Source organism: Panthera pardus, unplaced genomic scaffold (assembly GCF_024362965.1).
Source record: "Panthera pardus isolate Hobbes unplaced genomic scaffold, ASM2436296v1 HiC_scaffold_12, whole genome shotgun sequence".
In the NCBI taxonomy this organism is placed as follows: Eukaryota; Metazoa; Chordata; class Mammalia; order Carnivora; family Felidae; genus Panthera; species Panthera pardus.
This window is the reverse complement of record NW_026526677.1, coordinates 89,770,913-89,796,363: the sequence shown is the minus strand read 5'-3', so window position 1 is coordinate 89,796,363 and position 25,451 is coordinate 89,770,913. Positions and strand designations below refer to the sequence as shown.

Below are 25,451 nucleotides of genomic sequence, written 5' to 3'. Positions count from 1 at the left end.
CTTTACACTTACAAGGAATATGCAATTCCAATGTTATTTCAAAGCGTAGGTTAATTTGGTACTTAAAGCTGTTGGAAATCTGTGAGGTCTCAATCTAGAAGAAAAGTGTAAAAAGGTTCAGGATCAGGTCCTAGCCACAAAAGACAGGCAAAAAACCCAGGACTCCCATTTCAGCACCTACTTCCCTGCTGCCTCTCTTTGGCTCCTGGATTTGGGGAGGGAAAATCTTGGTTTAATTATTTAAGGCAGATAAGATCCCACACTAGTTGTCTCCACACATAAGAAACTAAACAACCCAAAGAATCATTGTGAAAAATATTTAAGTCACAGCTGTGGACACAAAGCCACGCTGTGAGAAGTTAAACTTTAAACACATGTCCTATATGGTCTGATGGGCAAAGCAAATCCCCACTTAGCCAGTGTCTTCTCCACCCCCCAACAAAGGCAGCAGCCATGGCGAATGTTTCTTCTATCCTTGCACCTGCAAGTTTAAGCCTCAACTGACGTTTCTTTGCTGAGCTTTTCAAACGTAATTTGCAGTATCACTCAAGGAAGGCAACGTACACTGAGAAGTTAGAAAAGTGATTAATTTAACCTTAGCCACGGGCTTACTAGATTTTCTTAAGTGACTTACCTTCTCTGTGCCTGTATTTTCCTCTCTAAGATATGGGTACAATATTCACATATACGCTACCAAAAATCCAGAAAAAAACCAAAACCAAAAACTTATGTATATATTTTCAAGTTTCTCCGTCTTCCCCAAGACAGTGCCAGAAACCAAACCTCCTTACGATAAATGGCAGAAGGCTGCCCAATTTCTCTGACCCACTGACATTTTGTTGTATTGAAGGATGCTTACAAAACCTGACCAGTGGCTTGTCAACCTTTTCTGGAAAAGAGAGGCATTGTAAAGATTCCTATTATAATAGATGCTGACTGTAGCATTAGGGCTTCCTGTCCCCAGTTTACAGATGGGAAAGCTAAGCAAAGTTACTTGCCCGGGGGCTTATTTTTTTTATCAATAACCAAAATAACAGCTCCATATGCTCAAAATCTCTAGTGTTAATATTAACTTACCCCCCAGATCACCTCAGCTGTTCGCTGTGACCCAAAACACGTGGTGCCAGGGGCTCTTCACTCCTAGCCCCTGAAATCCACTGTAGGTATGGAAACTGACCAGCTTACATGCTATTTCCCAGACAGCCGAATCTGTCTCTTCCCCATAGGCATGCATACAAACAAGCCATTCTTAAGGAAAGAACCTACGAGATGAGCTTACATCTTGGCTGCGAACTATCATTTCTTTCATGCATGGTTTGGTGCAATTGTGACTAACAGAATTTATTCTGGCTTCCTTGAACCCCAAACACAACCATCACAGCAGCATCATTTCTGAGCTGTAGCTCTAAGTGCCCGAAATGTCTCCACGGTTCTAGCTGAACTCAGCGTTGCTCTGACCATCAACATCCCTGTGACAACAAACAGTCTTAGCCTTCTTTGTGCACCTCCCAGTGGAACCCCCAGTACCGGGGCTGAATGTGAGGGGGTCTAACAGGAGAGGACATGGTCATCCATGTCTTTATGAACATTTCGGAATGATCTCCAAATGACAAAACATCAGCTGGGCTTGGGTTTGAAGTTTAAGCAGATTAAGAAAGGGTTAAACTAAGCAACTCATTACAGCAGAGGCAAAGAAGCCTGAACCACAGGCGGGAGCAGCTAAACTTATTGATAATCAGATACCACAGAGAAGCAGGTTACTTCTGTGAATTATTTTCCAGATGGCATCACCTTCGCACTGTATCTTATTATATACCTTTACCTCTAAAATCACTAATTTCTAAAAGATAGCTGGCTGTTGCCCATCCTAAAAGAAAACATCTACTCTTCTCAAAGCGCATCTATCCCAGGGATTCTGGATTCCAAGACAAAATCACATTCCTTTCCTATCCTCTTCTTCAAATCCTTCAAACCAAGGAATTGGACAACCAACCACCAACCAAAGACACAAAGTCGCGTTTGGTGTCAGGACGTTGTTCCCTCTTGTAACAGATCTTTGGTGGCAGAGGGCAAATTTATGGCAGACTAGGAAGATGGGTAAAGTAAGTAACCTGCAGGAATAGAAGCGGGATGTTTCCAGAAGTTAAGACGATCATTTCAGTTCTCCTCCCATGTCCTTGCCCTCAACCCAGAAAAGAGGAGCTAGATAGCAAAGGGACATGTGACAGAGGGGCGCAGGACGGCAAGATGTTTGAAACGTGCTTGCAGGCCAGTCAGTTACACACTATGTCGGTTCTTACTGCCCAGGGCCCTCCATCCAACTCCAGCTCTGGTAATGCGGGGGCCAGTGGATGATGTCTTCTGCGGCAGTGTCCACCCCCCCCCCCCCCCACAAAGCTAGGGGAAAAGGCCAGAGCGTTCTCACTCATTTGGAAAGATAAGAAAGCAGGAATGGGGGTGCTGGACATTCTATAAGCTTTTTCCCATTACTCACAAAAACACAGCTGTGAAAATAAATACCACCCCCCAAACAAGGGTCCCAGGCCACCAACAGTCTTCTCTACCTTGCTTCCAGCTGCTCCCAGCATCGCCTTGCTCAGGCAGAAACGAACTGCCTGGAAGGGAACAGCGAAGCAGGGGGGGGAGAAGCGGAGGGGACCCCAGCCTCCGGCCCAAAGCTGGCGTGGGGGCCTCGACAGTCACCACTCACCCGGGGAGGGGAAAAGCTCCAGATCGACTTTTTCCGTCTTGATGATGGTGAGAGTCGGTTTGAGATCGACGGCCGCCTTCATGGTGCCAGGAGTGGGGGGCAGACAGGATTATGGCAAGTTTGCTGTTATTCTTGTTGTTTGTCTTTTTAATGGGGATTAGTAACAGGGGAAAAGGGGACGGGAGGGGGGGGGGATCCGACTTTCTTCCCTAAGATTTCAGATTGCCGCTGACTTTTCCCCGCGCCCAGAAGGTGCGCGCCCGGCACTCTCCCGGGAAGTTGGCACTTTGCGGAGAAGTGCGCGCGCCCCGGGTCCCAGCCTCGCCTGCGCCTCGCCCCGCTCCTCCTCGTCCTCGCCCCGCTCCTCCTCTCCGCCGGCAGGCAGCTTCAGCTCGCTCTCGCTCTCCGGAGCCGCGGTCTCCCTCCCTCTCTCCCTCCTCTTTAGGGCGTTTCTCGCGGCGCCGTGGCTCGGCCGCCGGGTCTGCGCGCCCGCCCCCCCCCCCCATCCCCCAGGCTCTCCGCGGGGGGCAGGGGGGGAGGAGCGAGGGGCGGGGACGGCGGGGCGGGGGCGGCCTGGGGGCGGGGCCAGAGGCCAGCGGCCAATTGGCGGCGGCGGCCCAAAACGAAAGGAAGGAGGGGCGGGGCTCCGCGGCCGCCGGCGCCCTAGCCCCTTGCCTGCTGCCTGCCGGGGCCCAGCCGCCCTGCTGCCTAGAGCTGAGCGCGGAGCCGGCCGGGCGCTGAGCCCTCTGCCGCGCCGGGAAGGGCCCAGGGCCGTAGAGCAGGCTGGGTGCAGAGGCTGCCACGGCCGTTGGGGAAAGTCCGTCTGATTCGCCACGCATTCTTGAGGACTTGGTCACCCGCTCCTGCCCCCCCCCCCCCCCAGTAGCAGCATAGTTTTCCGAGTGCGTGTACATCATTCATTCACAAAGACTGACACACAGGACGTGAGGCATGCGGAGGAAGGGGCGTGCGTGCGAGCGGGCGCAGGGGGTTCTGAAGCCAGTGTCCTCGAAGGGCTTTATGAGTCCTGGACTGCAGCCGGTTTGTGAGTCAGGAATCGGTTCAGTGTTTCTGGAGGAGCCTTAGACTTTTCAGAGCTCACCCGTATCATGGTTACGAAATGACTTAAGACGAGGCAGCGTTGGAGAGCTGAAATCTTGTTTCGCTGTCCTTGAGAAGGATCAAGCTCAAGGCAGCCTCCTGGAGACCCCTAGACAAAGGCCCAAATACTTCTGTGTTATTAAAAGAGCATAGAACAGGGCCCCCAAACTGGAATCCAATCATGGGCTTCCATAAGCTTCCAGTTTACCTATAGCAGTGGTTGAGTGGAAGGGTAAGCTATTTTTCTTCTAATTATGTAGTCATGGGCCCTTCCTTTCACAGACTCTCTTCCACTGGAGAAAACTGGAAACCCCACAACTACCACCAGCACGGAAAGAAATGCAGAGGCCCTGTGGTTTTGAATTTCTGGAGTACATCATTCACAGCTGTGACACAATCAACAATGCACAACCCCTGTTCCACTTGGGAATTTCGGACACTTCGGACACCGCAACGCGATCCCAAATAATTAATGGTTTTGCACTAACACATTGGTTATCATAAGTGGAGGTAGTTGGTTCTAAGTAACAAAGCAACCAGTGAATATAGAGGTACGTACATAGACACGCTTAGGTATAGCTAGAGTCAGACATTGAGATCTACCTTTAGTTAACTAGAAGATTAAGCATATATCTTTCTGAACCTCAGAAAAAAGTTATTTTTAATACTGTTTCCTGATTTCTAAGCATATGTTGAACTACCACCACCTGCCTGTTAACTGTATGTAACTGCTGACAAACACTCTCCCCCCCCCCCCCCCCCCGGCCCCATCAATTTGAACACACCTGCTTACCTTTACCTAACCCCAGTTTTGTCTCCTTGAAGCATTAGTAACTTGCAGGTTTCCCACAGCAAATGAGAGAAGGAGCCAGGAACAGAAAATAAAGCTCTAGCTCTTGGTTCAAACTTCAGATGATGCCCCTCCTTCAGTAACAAGAGGAAAATATTTGTATGTGATAATCCTAATTTTTGAAGGATTGTTGTAATCCAACTGTTAGATTTCCAAAAGGTGTGAGAAAACAATGCTGGCTTCCAGATGACAAGAACAGACACTTCTGATCCCGGGAAAAGCTGGGGGAAACCGCTGATGAATGAATTGTACATTTATACGTCCAAATGAGCCGCAAAGGAGAGGATCTTGAACCAATCCTGCCTTGCCCGTTCTGAACACATCAGCAAAACAACTGAACAAATCAAGAGTTGCTTTGGGGAATCTTGTTTTATTGATGTTGTGTTAAGAAAATGCTGGTATTTTTAAAATCCAAGTGTGCGTACTTCTCTATTTGCAAAGGAAGCTTCCTCGGAGCCAGTCTTTTCTGTCTTCCCCAGAATTCTCCTCAGCTTTCTTCCTGCTGCCAACACCCCTCACCCTTAGACACTAGAAGAAGCCACCATGATCAAACCATAAATACTTTCCACTCTGGCAATGGGGGAATTTATTATTTCGGTTCCTTAAAAGTGACATCTCTCCTTGTCATTCATCCTTTTCTCTAACCCAGTCCTGCAGCACAGAAACTCAAAATAGCTGAAGGTCCAAATCAAGGAAGGGGTTTAGGTGAAGACAAGAAGGAGGGTGAGATAGCCAAAGACCACCACGGACCTCCAGGAAGTCGACTTCTGATTGACACTGATTGTGAATAGTGAAGTTACCAGAAATTATGCATCTAACTTCGGACCTAACTGAAACTTCACTTGGGACAAGGGGCCCTAGTATAGACAAGTTAAAACATTTTTTACATATTTGGGATATTAATAATCCAATCAGGCTTGCAAGTATCCAATCAAGTTTGATTGGATTTTTATTCTCTTTATGACACAAGTAGATTCTTGTAAATGTTCTATGGACTTTCGATGGCAGTTCTATCTTACTGTAGCCTAAAAACCAACAAACACCTGGCCCAGTGCTGGACACATGGCAGACAATCAATATGTACGCAGTAATGAACTGTCAACCTCCTGGTCACTGTGGGCACCTACTTTGTCACCATCTCTTTCTAATTTAAAGGTTAAGTGAGTTGGCTGTGCTATGGCTTGTGAAGATAAACTACAAAATGTCAGTGACTGTGCCCCTAGGTCTGCTCCTTGTCCCCCGGGGCAGAGCAGAACCCCTGTTCCCCAGCGTTCATGTCCACTTAGTTTCAGTTGTGCCTCAGTTTCCCCACCAGCAAAACAAGATCAGCTGGGCCTTGCCTTCCAGCTACTTGGCAAGTTGTTTCAAGACTCTCTGATTTAGAGGCACTCAAGAAAAATCATCCAAGGGAATTCTTCGCTTTTGTTTGTAATGCAGCAGTCTGTTCCTCCTGCACTTGCGAGAAAACAGAATTGTATCTTTAAACATCCCTGAAACCTAGGGAATTACATCCCTCAAGGGCTAAAACTCCTTAAACTAGGAACATCGTGTCAATAAGGGTCAAAACAAAGCTGCAGGGGTTGGGGCATAGGGGAATGCGATTAGATGTTAACGGTATCAAAGAACTAGTCACATTTTTACACAGAATTCTCTCACACACATAGAAGATGTCAAAAACATAACCTTTCTCTTTTCTACTCCCCCCTTAATGCCACGCCAGCCTTAACAAAAAAAGAAACATAAAAAATACACCCCATTTCAAACAATCGTGGAAGATGGACTCCCCCTCTCCACAACTGTGCTGGAATAAGTTATTTGTCTATTTCTGGAATCTTAAGCTTCAACAAACAAAAGAACCTCTGAGTTTTGAGCTAAAATATGCTGTATTGGAGGTAGGTGCAAAAACATTCAGACCACTAACGGCTGATCCAGAACACGTTTATGACTCACAGATGTTGATTTACTGGTTTAAATGTAAGATTTAAAAAAAAAAAAAGAAAAGAAAGAAAAAAAAAAGGTCCTCAACAACCTGTCTGAGTTGCGTTTGTGGTTGTTTTTCTCTGAGAAAAGGCAACAGTCCCCATCACACACAGGGACCTAGAAACAGGCGTCTAAAGCTTAACTCTAAAGCAAGTGGTTTCTATGTGATAAGTTGAGTCATTAAAAAAGCACACCGGGGCAGAAAAAGGCCTGGGGCTTCGATATCTACCATTATCAAGTAGCAATAAAATGGCAAATTGGAGATGGAAAGGAAAATGAAAATAACTCTCCTAATTAAACTCTGATGCCAGAAGGCCTGAGGGTCAGTTCAAGAACCCCAGCCGCGGGCTCAGGACTGCTCTGCTGCAGGCTGGCTCTGTGACCTCAGTGAAGCCACTTAACCTTTCTGTGTCACAACCTCCTCTCTGTTTCATGGAATAAAATCACCCCTGGCTCTTCCTACCGTGTAATACAGGCTCATTAGCTATTGTTTAGAAGGTACAATAAACAATGGGCGATAAGAAGTGCAGTAGTTGGGGGAGGGGGGTGCGGGAGTTGGGCAGGAGGTGGGGGCGGGGTGCAGGGAGGGGTAGGACTTAGGGGCTGGTAGGCCCCTGGGGGTGGGGGGGGGGAAGCTTCCACAATAAAACAAAGAGAAGAGTGAGCAGTGGAGGCTCTGGAGTAGGACTCCGGTTCAAACTCCAGCTCTGCCAACCAGCCAGCTGAATTACTACTCCTAAATCACTAACCCGAAAGCCTCAACTCCGCCACATTTAAGGTAGAGGCCATAATAGCGCCCACCCTTAAGGTTGTTTGGAGGATTAAATGAGATGACACATGCAAAGCCCTTCGCACAGTGTCTGTCTAGGTCACAAGACGTGCTCAGTGAAAGTTACATATTGTTACTGGTGTTCGTTTCCAGTATGAGGAAGAATAGCCAAGAAATCATGCTGAACCTCGATGACCATCCCCTTTACCGAGTAACTCGGATCCTCTCTTCACCTGAACTGTCCTCAGGGGAGAGATAGGGCGAGCGATCGTGTGTAATTGAAAAAAATCTCTCCAGACCCCTTCTCCTCAATTCCTGATCTGGGAACCTGCCCAGCTTTGGCCTCATTGGAGACATTCCAGCACTACCTGATTAGAAGAAAAAACCACAGATCTGTATTTGTTTTAAGAGTATAGGAAAACGGTAGTTCAAATGCAGAAGGAAGATCGTGTTTGTGGCGCCTCTGTGGACACAAAATCTTAGGTCCTGGCTTCATCACATGTCGGAGCTAGGTGGGAGGTTCTCAGAGACGGTCAAGTCCAGCCCTCCTGCTCCTACCAGGGGTAAAACATGAGTTTGAGAGAAGAGGTCATTCTGCCCGAGGCCACATGGCCTGAAAACGACAAAGGCAGTCCAGGATCCCGACTGCACTTCTGTCTGTGGCCTCTCCTTGGGTTTACAGATACCACGCTGGCAGAAGCCACTCCCATTCAGCGTAGTCTGTTACCGGGCACTCTGGAGACACAAAGCAGGATCCCACGTACACAGGCACAGATGGATGATGATCCGACTCCATTGCTAGAAACCTGACAGTGTTCTCCGCACCCGCTGTGTCGTCTTTGGGCAAGCCTAGCGCAGGATAACCGCACTAGCGCTCCCTGCGGGAGACAGCTTGGCATGGGCGGTAGGAAGGAAAAGGGTCTGGGTTGGCTCTATTGCTGTCTGCAGTTTCTTTAGACTGTAATTAAGAACCATTCAGCTGCATCTGCAGCCCCAACAATGCGGGATGGATTGGCCCCATCCGTAGACCAAGCGACATTACAAAAGCCACCAGTTTAGACATCACGTATTCCTGTAGCAGCAAATCAGGCTCTGCTCATGCAGAAAGAGGTGAAGAGCTGCCCATCAAGGCTCCAGGGTTCTGAGGCTTCCTCCACACCCAGACTGACCCTGTTTCCTGGGATTGTTGCTCCCTCCTGGGCCTGGATAATGCAGAACGCAGGCTACCCTAGGAGCCTTTGGGGATCGTGTAATTTGGATTCCCACTTAAATTGTCCTAAACTGGCCTCTTGAGGAGGTAGAGGGAGGAGAGCATTAGCACAGGTGGCAGGAGAACCAGTGTTCTTTAATAACATGCAGAAGCACAGAACCAGGCTCCTAGCGAGGAGCTCCGCGCCCCAGGAGAACGGAATCCCAGCCCCCTCCCGCGGCTGCAGGTGGTTTCATCTGGAGGAAGGCTAAGGCCTTCCTCTGATCTCCCCCTGCTTTTCTCTTGGGTTACAAAGACAACAGCAGACTTCAAAACAGATGTTCTCTGCAGTTGTGGTCTGAATCTTAAATTAAGATAATATCATTGTGGAATCTTCCCCTCCCCCCCCCCCCCCCCCCCGCTCCCCTGCCTTCCATTTTAAAATGCCAAGACAATTGCCCCCAAAAGACTACCAGTTACCACCCCAGAGATGCAGGAGCAGAGATAGGGTGGAAAAACCTCTCCATCCTGTTCTTGATGTCGTAAGGCAGGCAGAGGAAGCAGATAGCACCAGAAGAAGAAACAGTCCTGACGGGAAAAAGGAAAATGGTATGGGAGGAAGCGCTAGGAAGGAATCTTCTCAGAGAACAGAGAAAGGATAAGTTGGGGTCGGGGGCAGGCATGAGGAGGTACAGTGACAGTTGTTCTGTGTTCTGGTCACTTGAGGACTGAAAGCCCCAAGATCCCAAAATGAAATGAAGGCCCAGTAACGTGTCCCAGTATTGTCACAGAGTCCATTTACTTGTCCCGCATGGCCGACAGTCATAGAATGACAAAACAAATCAATAGGAGGTTCTCAAGCTGGAAGAGTTGCAAAGGATACAGAATGGGATCAAGGGGAGAGGATCTCAGGAGGAGGTCACAGAAGATGCAAGGGAAGGTCAAGCTGAAAATCGACACCAAACACAGACTTTCCCCCTCGTGGATGTGGATGTGCTATATGCAAAGAATTTCCCTCCTGGTCCCCACGAGGTGCTCCTCGTGCTCAGCAGCCGGTGCAAACACCGAGTGAATATTTGAATGTGCACATCCACCTCCCCCTCTACCTAAAGGCAGCAACCAGTTAGTTTCAGTATCATAACTTCCGGTGCCCAGCTCAGGACGGGAGGAGCTTACTAAACTACACTGATTATTTCACTGATGAACAGGTGACTTCCCAACATTCCACAAATGGATCTTGAACTCAGACATCAGTCTTTGATTTCATTTCACTGACTTGCTCGTTTGTTTGTTCAGTTTTGTCGAATGCGAGACTCAAAGTTGCCCCAAAATGTAAGACTTAAAGACCTAGCCACGTGACTCTTTTCCAACGGAAAAGGTCTTCATGAAGTTTGATTCTGTTCCTGTCATCTCCCACCTCCTTTAAAGGAAAATGTTGCTTAAGGTCCGCATATTCTTTTTATTTCTCATCTGAGCCTTTTGGGGATAGTTGTTTGTGAAAAGATGGCACTTGGCTTCCCACAAAGCCAACCGGTTGCTTTGTCGTAAGTCTGAACGTTTATACAATATATGGTCCATAGTCTCACTCGGCTGCCCAGAGGTAGTTCTTTAGGGAGTTCTGGACTTCAAGCTGAATCGAATTTTATTTCACTGATTGTCATGAAGGTACGATATATAATTGTTACATCCATTATTTGTAAGAGACAAGAGAATGCATGCGATGGGCCTCATTTTCTCCATCTTCATTAGGAAGAATGGACCATCAGATGCTTGTAGGGAGGCCAGTACCTGTTACCAATCTCCTTTACCTTCTCAAATTTGCTCGAACTGGTCAGGTTCCCCGAAGCACTACATTTGTAAACATCCTTTGGCCTTCCTGTAGGCATCCCCCCAGAGTGACAGGTGATGGGAATGGGGAAGGCAGAGGCTAATTGAGCCACCAGCACCTAACAGATGGCACAAGAAAACACACTAAAAAACCCTAACCCCTCTTGCTGGCTGGACTGTGACAGACTACCACTCTCTGTACTTAGTTATGTCTGCTAACGGATAATGGAAGTGTCGCAACAGAAAAGCAGGCTGATCTTAAACCATAGAAACCAAGGAAATAACGGGTGTGGTTAAGGTCCACCTTTACCACCAAGCTGTGGTGAGGATCATAAACCACACATTATTTTATACCACTTCATCCAGACCTCGGTCCATACAGCAGGCCCAAGAAAAAAAAAATGGAACCTGTCACACTGAGAACATCTTACTAGCTAATAACAATAACATCCTTTGGGTACCACCATCGTGGGCATCTACAAACATCTGACTCAGGAATGTATCCCTATCTTACCTTTAGCATCCTTCACTGAACATTATCGTGTCAGAATGAATTACCATGAATGCCACCTTTGCCGCTGCTGAATCGTGCAATGCAGAGGATTTTTTAAATTCCCTTGCAGTTTCGGATGTCCCTTGGTATGTGCACTGCCCTGAAAAATGGGCACAGGGTCCCAGTTTCGCACACATTCAGGACCGTAGACCCATGAAAACAACGCTAGGGTGTCCTGCGTAATTACTCATTTTTAGAACCCAGTACCCAACGTGCCACTGATAGAAAGTCAACAGTTGAAACAACCTCAGGAAGGGATATGTCAACTTTCTGGGATTAGAGCTCACATGTAGTTCTCTGTTCTTAAGAGCCAAGGAGAGATGGAGCCTTCCTTCATTTGCAGGAAGCCAGCTGTGTTCGCTCGGCATCTTACATCACCTCACGTGAAGGAGTCAGAATGTGGTGGATGGTCCCGGCAGTGACGCATGAGGTGGAACAGACCCCAGCTCACATCTCATCTATCTGGATTGGCTTCTATACAATAAAAACCTTTCTTCCTTGGAGTTAGCGGAGAGGAGGGAAGCAAATCTGACATGTGTGACGTGCAAGAAGGCGCCATTTAATCAGTCAGGCCTGTGAAGCACTTTCAAGCGTCCAGGGCTTGAAATGATAGGTAATGATAGGTAATGTGGAGAATGAAGAAAGTAGAAAATAGAGAAGTTACTTCTTAATGGGAATGTATTTCATCAGACTGATCAGAAACACGTGTTTTCCCCAGACTGGGAAACCATCTTGAAAGACTTCATCACAAAAAGGCCTTGGGTGGGAAGGGCCACTAGAGACCTACTGGGGAGGGGAGGAGGGAGGTGCAGCTGGGCGGGGAGCTGGCTGCAGACTGTGGGAGAAAGAATAAACAGCAGGCAGCTCTCTTGTGGCAGGTTCCCCGGAGAGATCCCTTTCCAGGAATTAAAAATTCTAAATAATGTTGAGAATCGTCAAATATCAAAAAGATTACGGACTTTTCTTTCAGGGCATTCCAAAGCAGTGAGAGAGACCAGACGGCTGGCAACGGCCTTTCCCGCGTCCATACACACTCTTCCTTTTCAGTGAGCTAACACTGTCTCTCGTGGAGAGTATTTTGGTAATTGGAACGAATGGAACTGAGGTGCAGAGGTAAAGAGACAATTCCAAACAAGTGTTCCTGCTTCGAAATAGCCCATACGAAGACCTGAAGCTTCTTGTCGGGTTGACTATCAGGCTTTGATTTCTTAACTCCACAGAAGGCTCTTAAGCTCTCAAATAACTGAGGAGGCAATGTAATAGTGTGGTTAAGAGCCCAGATGTGGCGGTAGCTGGACAAAAGTTTGAGTTTCTGTTTGGCCACCCTCCAGCTGTCAGTCCTTTGGCCTCAGAAAGCCTCAGTTTCTTCATCTATAATGGAGGTGATCATCATGCCCCACTCGCAGAGTTGAACTAAATATGGAAGGAACTTGTGTCGAGTAATTTGCCCTGTGTCTGATGCAGAAAGAGCACTCGACAACACTTTGCCCCTATTTTCAATATGAAAAGTCAGAATTATGACTTTGGAGTTAGTGAGCATACCATTTTCATGGAAGTTAATCCAAGCTGTGGTGCACAGCGTTTCCACGACGAGCTTAGGATATGGTGGTCCCGCTTGCTGTGTGCCATTAAATCATGAGATAATAATAAAGATAATTTTAGGTCTGGGTACGTAAACCACACGAAGTCTGACACCATCCTCTTGGACGAAAGGGGATTGATGCCCATTACGTACACGTGACGTACAGTTATGGAAGCTGTTGTCACATGTTCACAGCTATGTTACACATTAGCAGCAAAGAGAAATATTCACCCCCTGGGATTCCTTCCAATATCGGGTCGTCCCCACTCGGGGTTGCAGGTCTGATACCCACTTGTACAGCCAGAGCACGATAAGACCATAAGCAAAGAGCTTTGCCATTTGGCTCTCAAGCGGGCCAGTGACTTGGCAGAACCTTCCACACTGTCTCATATATACCCCTTACCATACCGTTTGAGACATTGCTTGACCCGGTCCCCGTCGGGCAGTACGCCGTTGCATTCACTTCGCAGAAGTCTTTTCGTATGTTACCCATTCTACATTTCTCTTGGCTCGCTCTTTTTCTGAGTTTTCTACCCCCTGAACTTGGGCTGGAAATCTGAACCTCAAACTACCCGTGGCGCCATACGCGTGCATTTTAGTTACAGAATTCTGGACCCGTGTTGCACTTCTCCAAGCTTAGACGTGCCACCCAGAATTCAGAAGGGTTTTATTTGCTGGCATCGCCAACCTGCACTGACCAGTTGCCCGAAAGAACCGTAGGGAGAGGTATTTCACACCGCCCCTCCTGTCGCCTGTCGGAACCCTCATTGCTCTGCGTTGCCCAATAGCCACACAGAGTTTGTTATTTCGGGGGCACCAGCTATCATTTGTATTCTGGCACCACCAGTGTTTGGCACCTAGCCATCAAGGCTGGCACAATAGAACACACAGAGTGTCCTCACTAGCTGCCTGCTCCGTTCTGGCCAGATGAATGCCGTATCATTGGAAAAGTGGACTGAACTGGTTTTCTGGGGGTGTTTGGTTAAGTCACCCCACCTCAGCTCCAACTTGATTAAAGTGTAGCTTTGCCCTTTCCAACGACCGTGGCAAATAAATGATGGGGAAATACTCCAACATGCACATGGCTGCGTCCTGTCGTTCTTTTTTTTTTTTTCCTAGTGACTTTGGGGAGGTTTGGGCACTGGTCCTGCGGGCACAATACTGTTCTTGTTCTTCTTTTCTCTACAGAGCAGCCTTGAATAGCTCTGTCTAAAATTATAAGCAGGGGCAGCCCTAGGCTCCAAGAGATCAGAGCCCTCATGCTGGGTCTGAACAAAGACCTTGCTTTTCCCCAACAATTAGCCCTGTAAAAAAGGACATCTATCTCCCTCTATTAAAGCCACCACGTGCCTTCAAGTCAGCCCATTGTAAAGCTAATTAAATAACACGCCTCTCTCCCCATGCAGGTCTCCTGATTAGCTTTCCTCTGTCCAAAACCTCTGCAAGGCGCCTGGAGATAGACGCCAAAGTACCACTCCTAAGATTCCCCCTTGGAAAAGCCACCTTATCCGTATTGTCGACTCTGTTCATGGCCCACATTCATCCAGAGCTCAGACTTAAGTCACCTCCAGCTTAGAGGAATGGGTAAAATTGATTGTTATCTGTTATTATTATTTGCTAGTATTATTTAACATTATTTATAAATAAATAAACAAACAAATAAATACATGAATGATTTGGGAAGGCAACATTTGTGTCCCAAGGTAAAATCTTCGGTGGGAACCCACCCACGTGGGACTGAAAGTGCTGCCCACCCCCCACCCCCCCTACCGTCCCACCCCCTGGAGTGGAGTGAGTGTGAAGGACTTTCAACAAAGGTCTCAGAGCCTGGGGAAGACATGGCCAAAAGGGACCACGGGGCAGTTCTCCACCATGGAAGTAGGCAGACGTGTGTGACAGATGAAGCACAAGGTTTTCGAAAAGGTATTAGAGAGGAAAGCGGAAATAAGGAGAGATTTCAACCAAAATGGTTTTTAAAAAAAAATTTTTTTTTAAATGTTTATTTTTATTTTTGAGAGGGAGACAGAGCGTGAGCAGGGGTGGGGGACCAGAGAGAGAGAGAGAGAGAGAGAGAGAGACGGAGACACAGAATCCGAAGCAGGCTCCAGGCTCTGAGCTGTCAGCAACAGAGCCCAACGCACGGCTTGAACTCACACACCATGAGAGATCATGACCTGAGCCGAAGCTGGACGCTCAACCGACTGAGCCACCCGGGTGCCCTTCAACCAAAATGTTTTAAACATGATGTAGAAATAATGAACTCCTTCAAAGTCTCCTTACTGCTAACCAGATAAAATCCAAGCACCGCCCAAGAGGCCAAAATTGGCCCCTGCCCACCTTCCAACCACGCTTCACCTTCTTTCTCTCAGAGGGACGCTGCTCTCCAGTGCACCTGCGCTGGTTGGAATCCCTTGAACACACCCAAGTGCTTCACCCTTTTGTGCATTTCTGCAGGCCTGGCCCTTTCTGGAAAGCCCTGGTCCACCTGTCCCACCCATCTGTCAAGACAGAGCAGCAAACATACCACCCCTGTGAAGGTTTCCCTGGGCCTTCAGGATAAAATCCGACACTTCCTCCTCTGCTCTCTCACTGTGAAATGCCTCTGAGTCAGCACACACAGGCTTCTGACTGAGCACATTCAACCTTCCCGAAAATACACCTCAGCCCTTGGAGGGTAGGAACCATATTCTATTTCACATGTTAATTTCCAGCAGAAAACACAGCGACTTGGACATAGGGACATCCTAAATGCTTAATAAATGTGAAAGAATAAAAAACCTGAATGAGTGAGTGAATGGAATAATGAGTAAGTGGGTAAATGAATAAAACAACCATTTGACATTAAATGTGATCTGAGAGGGTAGAATTGGGCACAGCTTCACTGTGCCTGGCGCTGTGTGCTTGAAAAGAGGCGCTGTTGTTTTATGACATGGTTCCCTCTCTCCTAAATGGTCCGACCTCACACACATGCATACACATGCACATACTTTTCAGATACAATTTTTTAAAATAATAAAGTGGAGAAAGACCAGGCAAGCCATTTTCTAAATCTGCTTCAAAGTTCTACAGCTCAACTTTTCAAACCCACTCTAGTCTTTGAGGTTCCCAGCTCATTTGTTCACTGGACCATATAAATCTTCCTTTCCAAGTGTTTTTAAGACTCACCAATCTTCTTGGGCATCTTATGCCAATGAGTGGATGCCTAAATTACAAAGTAATCCCATATACAATTTAAGTTGCACATGAAATACTAATGGGCTTCCAAATTAGCAGAAAAAAAAGAAAAAGAAAAAAAAATTAAAGCATGTGGCAAAAGAGATTTTGAAATCTGCCAACTTCCCCAACATTAAAAAAACAGCCAAAGTCATGGAATGATTCCCATCTTTAAACCATAAAGCCTTGGGGCTCCCGGCTGGCTCAGTTGGTGGAGCATGTGACTCTTGACCTCAGTCAGGGTCATGTGTTCAATCCCCACGTTGAATGCAGAGCTGACTTTAAAAAATTAAACAAATAAACAAACACGCAAATGTAAAGCCCCATAGCAAAACTCACCACCGGATGATTTGTCCCTAAAGTCACAGCTGAACATGATGACTTGGGTTTGGTTCTTTCCTTGTTACATTGCCACCACAATCTCGATTTTTAAAAAGATGTTTTTCTAATATTTGAGGGTGCCTTCCATAGAGAGAGAAATCAAGGCATAAAGACACAGGGGAAGAGGGACACCTGGGTGGCTCAGTCGGTTAAGCATCCGACTTCAGCTCAGGTCATGATCCCGTGGTCCACCAGTTCAAGCCCCGCGTCGGGCTCTGTGCTGACAGCTCAGAGCCTGGAACCTGCTTCAGATTCTGTGTCTCCCTCTCTCTCTGCCCCTCCCCCCTCGCGGTCTGTCTCTCTGTCCCAAAAAATGAAGACACATTTAAAAACTGAAAAAGAAAAAACAACAGACACAGAGGAAGATTCCACGATCCTACGGAAGCAATAAGTGACCATTTCAGCAAAAGAATTTATAACATCCAACCTGAAACTAAGGGAGAAAACACCATCATTCATTTGACAGTCACTTTATTCTGGCAAACTTCCTACTTGCTAAAGTGGAATGTCCACTTTATAATGATCATAACGGATTGAAAGCCATAAAATTAGATTCTGGCTGGCAATAAGCTCTTTATTACTTGCCTTTGCCACAGTGTGCCCCCATTCTCAGATCTTGCCTTAAGGAAGACGCATCCAAGACCTCTAAGGTATGCAAAAATAGGATAATAAATGAAGAAAAATAGGCCTGCATTTCTACATGGATCTGTCTCCTCAAGATACAGCTTAGTGTGAATACAAAGCAGCCATTGAGCATTGAGCGTGTAAAAATCACACCTGTTAATTTATCAAGAACAGATCAAATAAGCTCCATGGCAGGAATAAACTATTACAATGAAAATAAATAGAAAACATGGTACCAAGAGAAGAATGATTGGAAATGAATGTAAGTGGGAATGCCACCGTATTAATCAAAGAGAAATACCAAATGCATATAATCAATGCACTTTAAGCAAAGAGTAGGAACACAAGGTAAGAACTGTGTTTGTAGATGTGAGTACTGTCACAGAGATAATGGGTACAAGGATTAAGGACATTGGGTAAGCACAATATTATTAAGGTCCTGGAAAATAGCATACTTTACGTGGGATAGAAATGGCTGCTTTCTAAATCCAATTGAGGTTTTTCAGCAATATTCAAAACCATAAAATAGACAAATCAAGACACACAAGAATCTTCTCATTAGGAGGAGGAAGAGCTCAGAATTGATGGTATATTACAGCCGTGTTGATAGTTCATGTCAATACATTCCAGTTAGCAGGTTATTTGAGCAATGACTTCAGAGTAAGCTGGCCATGTATCTCTGCAAATGGGAGCCCTTAGGAGGGCAATCAGGAGACATCCATTTCACACTACCTTCCTAGAATTTGGGTCATTTTCAATCCTTTATGTGCCAAACCTCAGGACTGAATATGAGTAAGCATGGTGCCTTTCCTCTGATTAAAGGAACAGCAACGCTTTCCCTGGTCTGGCCTAGAAGGTCACAAACACTTCCACCAACATCGTGTCCCAGCACCTCCTAGATATATCTAGGAAGAGGGTACGCATCCCAGGGCTGGCGCATCCCAGCCCTCAGCATGCCAGTGTCTGTCCAGTCACTCAACTCTGATCTACGAGAGCTGTGCAACATACTGAAGACACACATTTGCTCAACTCTTTGAAATTATTCATATGTCCCACTTCGCTCTTACCTACCACTCAGAGACCTTTAAATGCCATTTTTTCCCCACCAAGTCTTTTGTCTCCTTTGTTGGATTTCTTATTAGACCCTTTATCACTTATGTACTATAAACCATCTGAGTCATTATTTTCCCACCAAGAAAGTGTGAGGGGGAGAAGGAGGGAAGGCGTGGTGTGGTGGAGAATATATTATCATTGCATTAATTCCCAGCCATCTTCACTCAAAATAGAAATAAGCAGAGCTGTCATTGGGAGGTGGATAGAGTAGGATCCCAAGTGATGCATCTGGCTGAGCTCACGGATGAACCAGAGGAAGAATGAAATAAGGGCTGGGATTAAGGGAAAGGGGAGGAAGGACTCAGCTCCCTTCCCATGGGAACTAAGAGGCAAGGGAAACTGACATGGAGTAAACTCCTGCACTCAGAACACTCAACATCAGCAGTGCATCTCACAGCTGCAGCAGGAAAATGTTGGGAAGCATTAGAAGTAAGAGCAGCTGGTCACAAACACATATTTCTAATTGTCTTTTTTCTATTTATATATGTATATTGGGATTTTACAATAACGTGTTCCAATAGTGATTTCAGGACAAGTAAGACATTCATTACAAATGCACACACAATACATTCTGGGAAATGTTCCGTCCTTCTAAAGTTACATACCCCCATTCTTCACCAAAGGCCAAGTGAGCACCCGAAAGAAGCAAGAGAGAGGAAAGAAACGGGAAGAGAACTTGGGGGATTGATTTCAGAGGTGACATTTATTGACACCTCTAACAAGAGGCAGTTCGGCTTCCCTTAGATGCACAATGTTTATCCCTTCAAGATGCCCAAATCGAATGTATTAATTTTACTAAAAGTCTTCTTTATGGCCACCTCTTACAGACTCAGGATATTTTCAAAACAACTGTGAGTGACTTTCTTTGAAATCTATCAAAGGTAAGACCCTCAAAAACATAAATAAATAAATAAATAAATAAATAAATAAATAAATATCAGTATTGATGTCCTGGGCAAACAAACATGCATTAAATGATATTTACACAATTAATTCCTAAAATGAATTAATAAAATTTTCTTAGAAAAACCTGCTGTTGTTTTTTTTTTTCTTCTTGGAGTTAGAGAAGTTCTTGGAGTTTGACTGATTGATTGATTTATCCACCCTTTGCTTTATTGAATCCTCTTAACATCCCCCACAATGTTAAAAACATTGCATCAAAAAGGACAAAAAGAAATACACTGAAGTAACTTAAAAATCAAATACTGCTTGTTTTGGGCTCCAGGGTGGCTCAGCCCGTTAAGCATCCGACTTGGGCTCAGGTCATGATCTCATGGTTTGTGAGTTTGAGCCCCACGTGGGGCTCTCTGCTCAGTGCAGAGCGCACTTCAGATCCTCTGTCTCCCTCTCTCTCTCTCTGCCCTTCCCCTGCTGGTGCACACCCTCTCTCTTTCTCAAAGCAAAATGTTTATTTATCAAAAATAAATAACCATTGCGAAAATACTGTTTGTTTTGGCTTAATTGTAATACAAGAGGTAAAAGGAAAGTGCCATGTTCCCATTCAGAGGTGAGAAAATTAATATCCATTTAGCATAACGAGATTTTTAGATTTGCATTCTTCATAAATGGTATGCACAGTGGCTGCTTTCTGCTGCCTTTTCCTGGTGACTATCATTCATGGAACCTACCCAAGGTCCAGCACCCGGTTTAATACGAGGCTAATAGAAGCTCAAATTTGGGGTCTACAACTTCTAACAGTGCAACTTTATGTTCAGCTACAAACTTTATGAAGCTCAGCTCCCTCCTTGATAAAATGGACTTAATAATAACTTACAGGATTTTTTGGTTAAGATTTAAATAAGATAATATACATAATATTTATTGAACCAGTGTCTGGTTCAAAATAAATAATAATTTTTTTTCAGGTTCCAAAATTTAAAAATTACACTCCAAAACAGACTGAGAACTCAGGTATCCTCAACCCTCTAAGTCTACTCTCCATCAAAAAATACTTATCACAGCAGGCAATATTGAAAAAGCACTTAATACAAATGAATATCTAGGCCATAGATTAAGAAATACATAGGTGGTTTATGGATTTAAAAATATGTGTTTATTAACTGTGCCAGGACGATAGGATGAGAAAAAAATCTTTGCTTATTTACTTAAGTAAACTCTGTGCCCCACCTGGTCTCAAATTCCCATTCCCAAGATCAAGAGTCACCTGCTCTATGAACTGAGGCAGCTAGGTACCCCAAAATAAGAAAAATCTTTTAAGAAATAGTGCTGGGACAATGAGCTATACATATGCAAAAGAAAGAAATTGGACCTCTTTCTTTACATTATGCACAAAAGTAACTCAAAGTAGATCATAGACCTAAATGTAATAACTAAAACTATAAAGCTCTTACAAGAAAACATAGGAGTAAATCTTCACAACCTCGAGAAACAAAAGAAAAAAAATAGATATATCGGCCTATCATAATGAAAAGTGTTTGTGCTGCAAACTACAACATCTGAAAAGTAACAGACAACCCATGTTAAGGGAGAAAATATTTGCAACATATATAACTGATAAAGAACTTGTATTCAGACGATATAGAACTCTTATAACTCAGTAGTTAAAAGACAACCCAATTTAAAAAAAATTGGCCAAGTTTTAAACAGGCATTTCTCCAAATACAAATGCCCAATAAGAAGGTGAAAAAATGCTCAAGATCATTAATCATTAAGAAACTCAAATCGGGACACCTGGGAGGCCCAGTCGGTTAAACGTCTGACTTTGGCTCAGGTCATGATCTCTTGGTTCGTGGGTTCGAGCCCCACATCCGGCTCTGTGCTGACAGCTCAGAGCCTGGAGCCTGCTTCAGATTCTGTGTGTGTGTCTCTCTCTGTCCCTCCCCTACTTGTGTGTGCGCTCTCTCTCTCTCTCTCTCTCTCTCCCTCTCTCAAAAATAAATAAACATTAAAAATATTTTAAAGAAAATCAAATCAAAACCACAATGAGGTACTATTTCACATTCGCTAGGACAGCTATCAGAAAGACAGACAAGAACAAGTGTCAGAGAGGCTACCTAGAAATTGACACCCTTGTACATTGCTGGTGGGAATGTAAAATGTTGCAGCCACCTTAGAACATGGTTTGTCAGTTCCATGAGAGTTACCATACAAGCCAGCAATTCCACTCCTAGGTATAAACCAGAGAGCAATGGAAACATACCTTGGCACAAAAATATATACATGAATGTTCATAGCTGCATTGTTTATAACAGACATAAAGTGAAGACAACTTAACTGTCTATCAAATGATGGGTAAATAAAATGTAGCATATCCATATAATGGAATACTCTGCAGTGATGAAAAAGAATCAAGTACTAATAAATGCTACAACATGGATAACTCTTGAAAGGAGTCAAAGAAGCCAGTCACAAAAGGCCACATATTGTAAGACTGCCTTTACAAGAGAAGGCCAGAATGGGCAAAGTTCTAGACAAAAGTTGCACCACTAGTGCAGAAGGGTGGGAGGGATGAGGAGAATGTGACTGACTGCTAATGGGTATGGGATTTCCTTTAGGAGAAACAAAAATGTTCTAGAATTAAATTGTGGGGAATGTATTTTAAAACCTTAAATTGTTTTTTTTTTAAATGGGTGAATTGCATAGTGTATGAATTATATCCCAATAAAGTTCATCTCAAAACTTTCTAAAAAAACAAACAAAAAAAAAAACCTCTGCTTTTCCAGAGGTGAAGTCAAGACAAATAAAAGAGAAAAAGAATTTCCTATCATCCAGTAAAGCCTGCCCAGTGGAGTCAATGAACATCATCTCAAGACCATTTGCTTAGCCAAAGTTCAGTGGAAAAACATCTAACATTTCCATGACCTTCTTTTCTAAACTTCCTAAGTGGCTCAGAGAGAGGCTGCCCGGGGAAACTCCAAATGGAACCTAAAAATATTATCTCCTGGCTTTATAAACATCAGGAACGCTAATGAAGTGAGGAGCAGCAGACCTAACGAATGGAACATTTCATTCAGGTTGGGAGGCCCGAGCAGAGTCTAAACTCATCTCCGAAGGCGGTCAGGAAGGCCCAGATCAGGGCCAGGGAGGTGAAAATCAACACAGGGTGAAGAAGGAAAGAATAACAGTGAGGGAGGATACATAAAGCAGAGCAAGAGTGGCCACTATTCTAAACATCAGTAAAACAACCCCCATTCACATCAAACTGTCCATCCTCATTCCGCTGACCAAGTTTGGACAAGTGAGTGCTGTTCAACGCAAACACACTGTTTCTTCACTTTCACGTCACTTGCAAAGAGGCCACAGGAGGAACCAGGTCGCCTTGGTGTCTCCTCACTCTGGTATACAGCAAGAATATTCTCCTTACAATTCCCACACTCCCGGCGCTCCTTTGACTGCCCAGCGTGGTCACGTCTGTCTTAGCCTCCCATCAAGGTTATGCTGATGCTCCTTGAGCATAAGTGTACCACCCTACTTTGTGTGCCTAATACCTCATGCAGAATAAGGGCTTGGCAAATATGTGTTGATTGATAGAGACAGAATAAAAGTTCTCTAATGTAACCAAGACCCTAAACCGCTCAAAAACCTTGAATTACCTCTGGTCCAATTGAGGACCAAGATGCCAACCACCCCACCAGGAGCTATGATGAGCTTGGACAACCAGGATACAGACATTCATCACATCCTCTGCTCTATGGTAGGTACTGGGGCTAAGCACTGAGGAGATGGAAATAAATGGTAAATTCCCTCGGCCTTACAGGGAGAGACAATGAATACAAAGAGCCTTATGGAACAATCTTTGGATTTTGTCTGAAAGGCTTGGGGGGTTATTTGTTTGTTTGTTTTGTTTTGTTTTTTTAATTTAGTAACTTCTTAACTGATTTTAAAATCCTGGGTAGTTTTCACGATCTTCCTGACAGAGGAATCTCATAACCCTGTTTTACTTATCCAACAGACCTTAACTGAGTGCCTGTGACAATTCAGGCACTCTACTAGGTACTAGGAACAGGACAAGGACAAAAGCCTACACTCAAGGTGCATATAGACTAACAGGAAAGGCAAAAACCAGTGATCGCAATACAGTCGGGTAATCTCTACAATTCAGGTACTCACCACTGGTGGGGGAATGCAACCGGGGCCTGAACTAAGAGATTGACAATGATGACGATGATAATAATAATAATAACAATAATCCTTATAAATTTAGAAGATGAGATTGACAGGACTTGTACCCAACTTAATATTAGGATATAGTGGTCATCAGCTGTTTTGGTATCCCTATAGTTTTCCCCTCTTCTTCCGGTACAGGACCCCTCCCACTTCCCTTCTAGAAAACACAAGACAGAAGCTAAGAGAGAAGGAGGAGAAGGAGAAAGAAAGAGAAAGAGGAGGGCAAAGGACTTGACAAGATCATTGATTCCGTAGGGTTCCCCAGACTGGCTCTTCTGGACTTCTCAGTTCTGTAAATCAAGAAATTCCCTCTTAAATTTAAGCTAGTTGAGCCAGATTTCTGCCACGGGCAAACCAAAAGAGCCTTAAACAACACAAGGGTCCCAGAAAGGAGGGTGTCAATAATGGCTAGTTTTCAAGGCTGGTGATTGGTAGATCACTTGGTCAGACAGGACGAAGGGTGTAGGTTAGGTTACAGAGGCAGGAGAGAAAGCGATGAACTCAGGTGGATAACTGTGTGATATCCAGGTGAACTATTCATAGGAAAAAATATCCAGAGAATAGACTTTAACGGTAACCATTAACTTATGAAACCAAAGTGCCCTTTCCCCCGAAGTATTCTTTAACTGACACATCTTCTTTAAAGTGATGTATTATTTTTATAATAATTACTGCAAAGAAAATAAGCAGGGCATATATGCTCATGGCGAAATAGTAGCACACACCAGGAAGAGGGAAATGATTATGTGTTTTAAAGCAACCCAAACTGCACACAGCCTCGCTTGCTTTCCTCTTGCTTTTCACTTTGGTTAGAGGGAGGGAAGAATGATTAATTTCCATTTGCCCACCTGCCATAGATATTGGCAAATTGGGTAGCGTAAAGATTACGTAAGTGACTGATAGCAATGGGAAAAGATTCAGAATTACATTTCAAACCTTCTGCCCTTTGCCCCCAAATCTTATTCGGTGAGTTCTCCTAAGGGCATGCTTCGCTGCATCCCCTTTTTGCTTCACTCATTGAAGAAACTCTAAAAGATTATTCTCAAAGTCAATAGCTTTATTTTCATGCCTGACCTGCTCTTTCCCACTTGATGGCTTCCTAAAACATTCCCTTGAGGGGCGCCTGGGTGGCTCAGTCAGTTAAGCGTCTGACTTCAGCTAAGGTCATGATCTCACAGTCTGTGGGTTCGAGCCCCGCGTCGGGCTGTGTGCTGGCAGCTCAGAGCCTGGAACCTGCTTCGGATTCTGTGTCTCCCTCTCTCTCTCTGCCCCTCCCCCGCTCATGCTCTGTCTCTCTCGCTCTCAAAAATGAATAAATGTTTAAAAAAAATTTTTTAAAAATTCCCTTCAAGTTCCCTTAAAAGGTTTCAAAATTTTTGTCTTACATTATAGAAGTGGAAGGATAATAAAAAATTACTCAACCTACTTCAGAAATAACCTGAAAGACATTTGAGAAGATAGGCAATTCGCAAACTCCTGGAATAATGGATTTCAGAGTTAAATTTCACCATAGTTCATCTAAATCCCTGTTTTCCCATTTTTTCCCCATTTTTTCCCCTCAGTCTCCAGCGGATCTGAAGGGATCCTGGTAACTCCCTGATAATACTTTACAAAGAAGAGTGAAGTCCTCATAGTTTTTAATCTTAATTGATTTTATACTCAGTTCCAACTCACTGCTTACCTGAAGCCCGATTTCTATGAAAGGCAGTGAAAAATTTGAAGAGGAAAAGTAATTCAAGCAAGGGAAGAGGAGTGTTCCCTTGATATAGCACTTGATGGCACAGCACCAGTAAGGTTGAAAATGTCCTAATTGTGGAAACCACCCTAAGTGGTACAGGAAAGCAGTTTTCCTTATATATTTCACAACTTACAGTTTTCAGGTGCTCTCTGATGTAAAAACAGGTAGAGAGCAAAACCGGGGTTCCTTCAATTCCACTAAAACTTGTGAGAGCAGGAAGAAATTTTGAAAAGGCAGATGGAAAAGTGATTATTTACTAAATATACATATTATATATAACATATATAATATATTATATACAGAATTATATACTATATGTGGAATAGAATATATAATTATATATTATATATTTTCATATATTATATATTGTATATGGAATTTCCCTCCTCCGTAGCCCAGTCAGTAGGGCTGGGAGAGGCAGGCAGCCCCGGGGGAAATGTGGATAAATACACTGAGGCCAGAAGCCCCATCTCTGAGCCCCTCACCCCTGCCTGCTCCAAATTCTGCTTAGAGACATTTCCATTCCATTCTTTTCCAAGGCTCCCCCTCTCCCGTCTCCAGAGCAGCAGCCCCGAATCACATTGAGTTGAAAATAAAGAAATGCTTTTCCTAAAGAATTCGCACACAAATAATCTCATTACCCCAGCGCTTGGGTTTATACAGCAGACGTCTTCTGCCAGGGGGAAAAAAAAGC

General features: G+C 44.7%; 1 protein-coding gene across 5 annotated transcripts in view; it reads right to left on the bottom strand.

The window, feature by feature from the left end:
- Window positions 1-25,451, bottom strand: part of ETS1 (ETS proto-oncogene 1, transcription factor) — a 132,540-nt gene that overhangs the window by 65,063 nt on the left and 42,026 nt on the right. For 2 of the 5 annotated variants that reach the window (XM_019421391.2, XM_019421393.2), the window contains exon 1: window positions 2,711-3,177. The exons of the other annotated variants lie outside the window; for them this stretch is intronic. In XM_019421391.2, coding sequence (XP_019276936.1) covers window positions 2,711-2,792 — 82 coding nt within the window. In that variant the 5' untranslated portion in view covers window positions 2,793-3,177. Of the gene's footprint in view, window positions 1-2,710; window positions 3,178-25,451 lie in introns of those variants that run through there. 5 annotated transcript variants of the gene reach the window in all.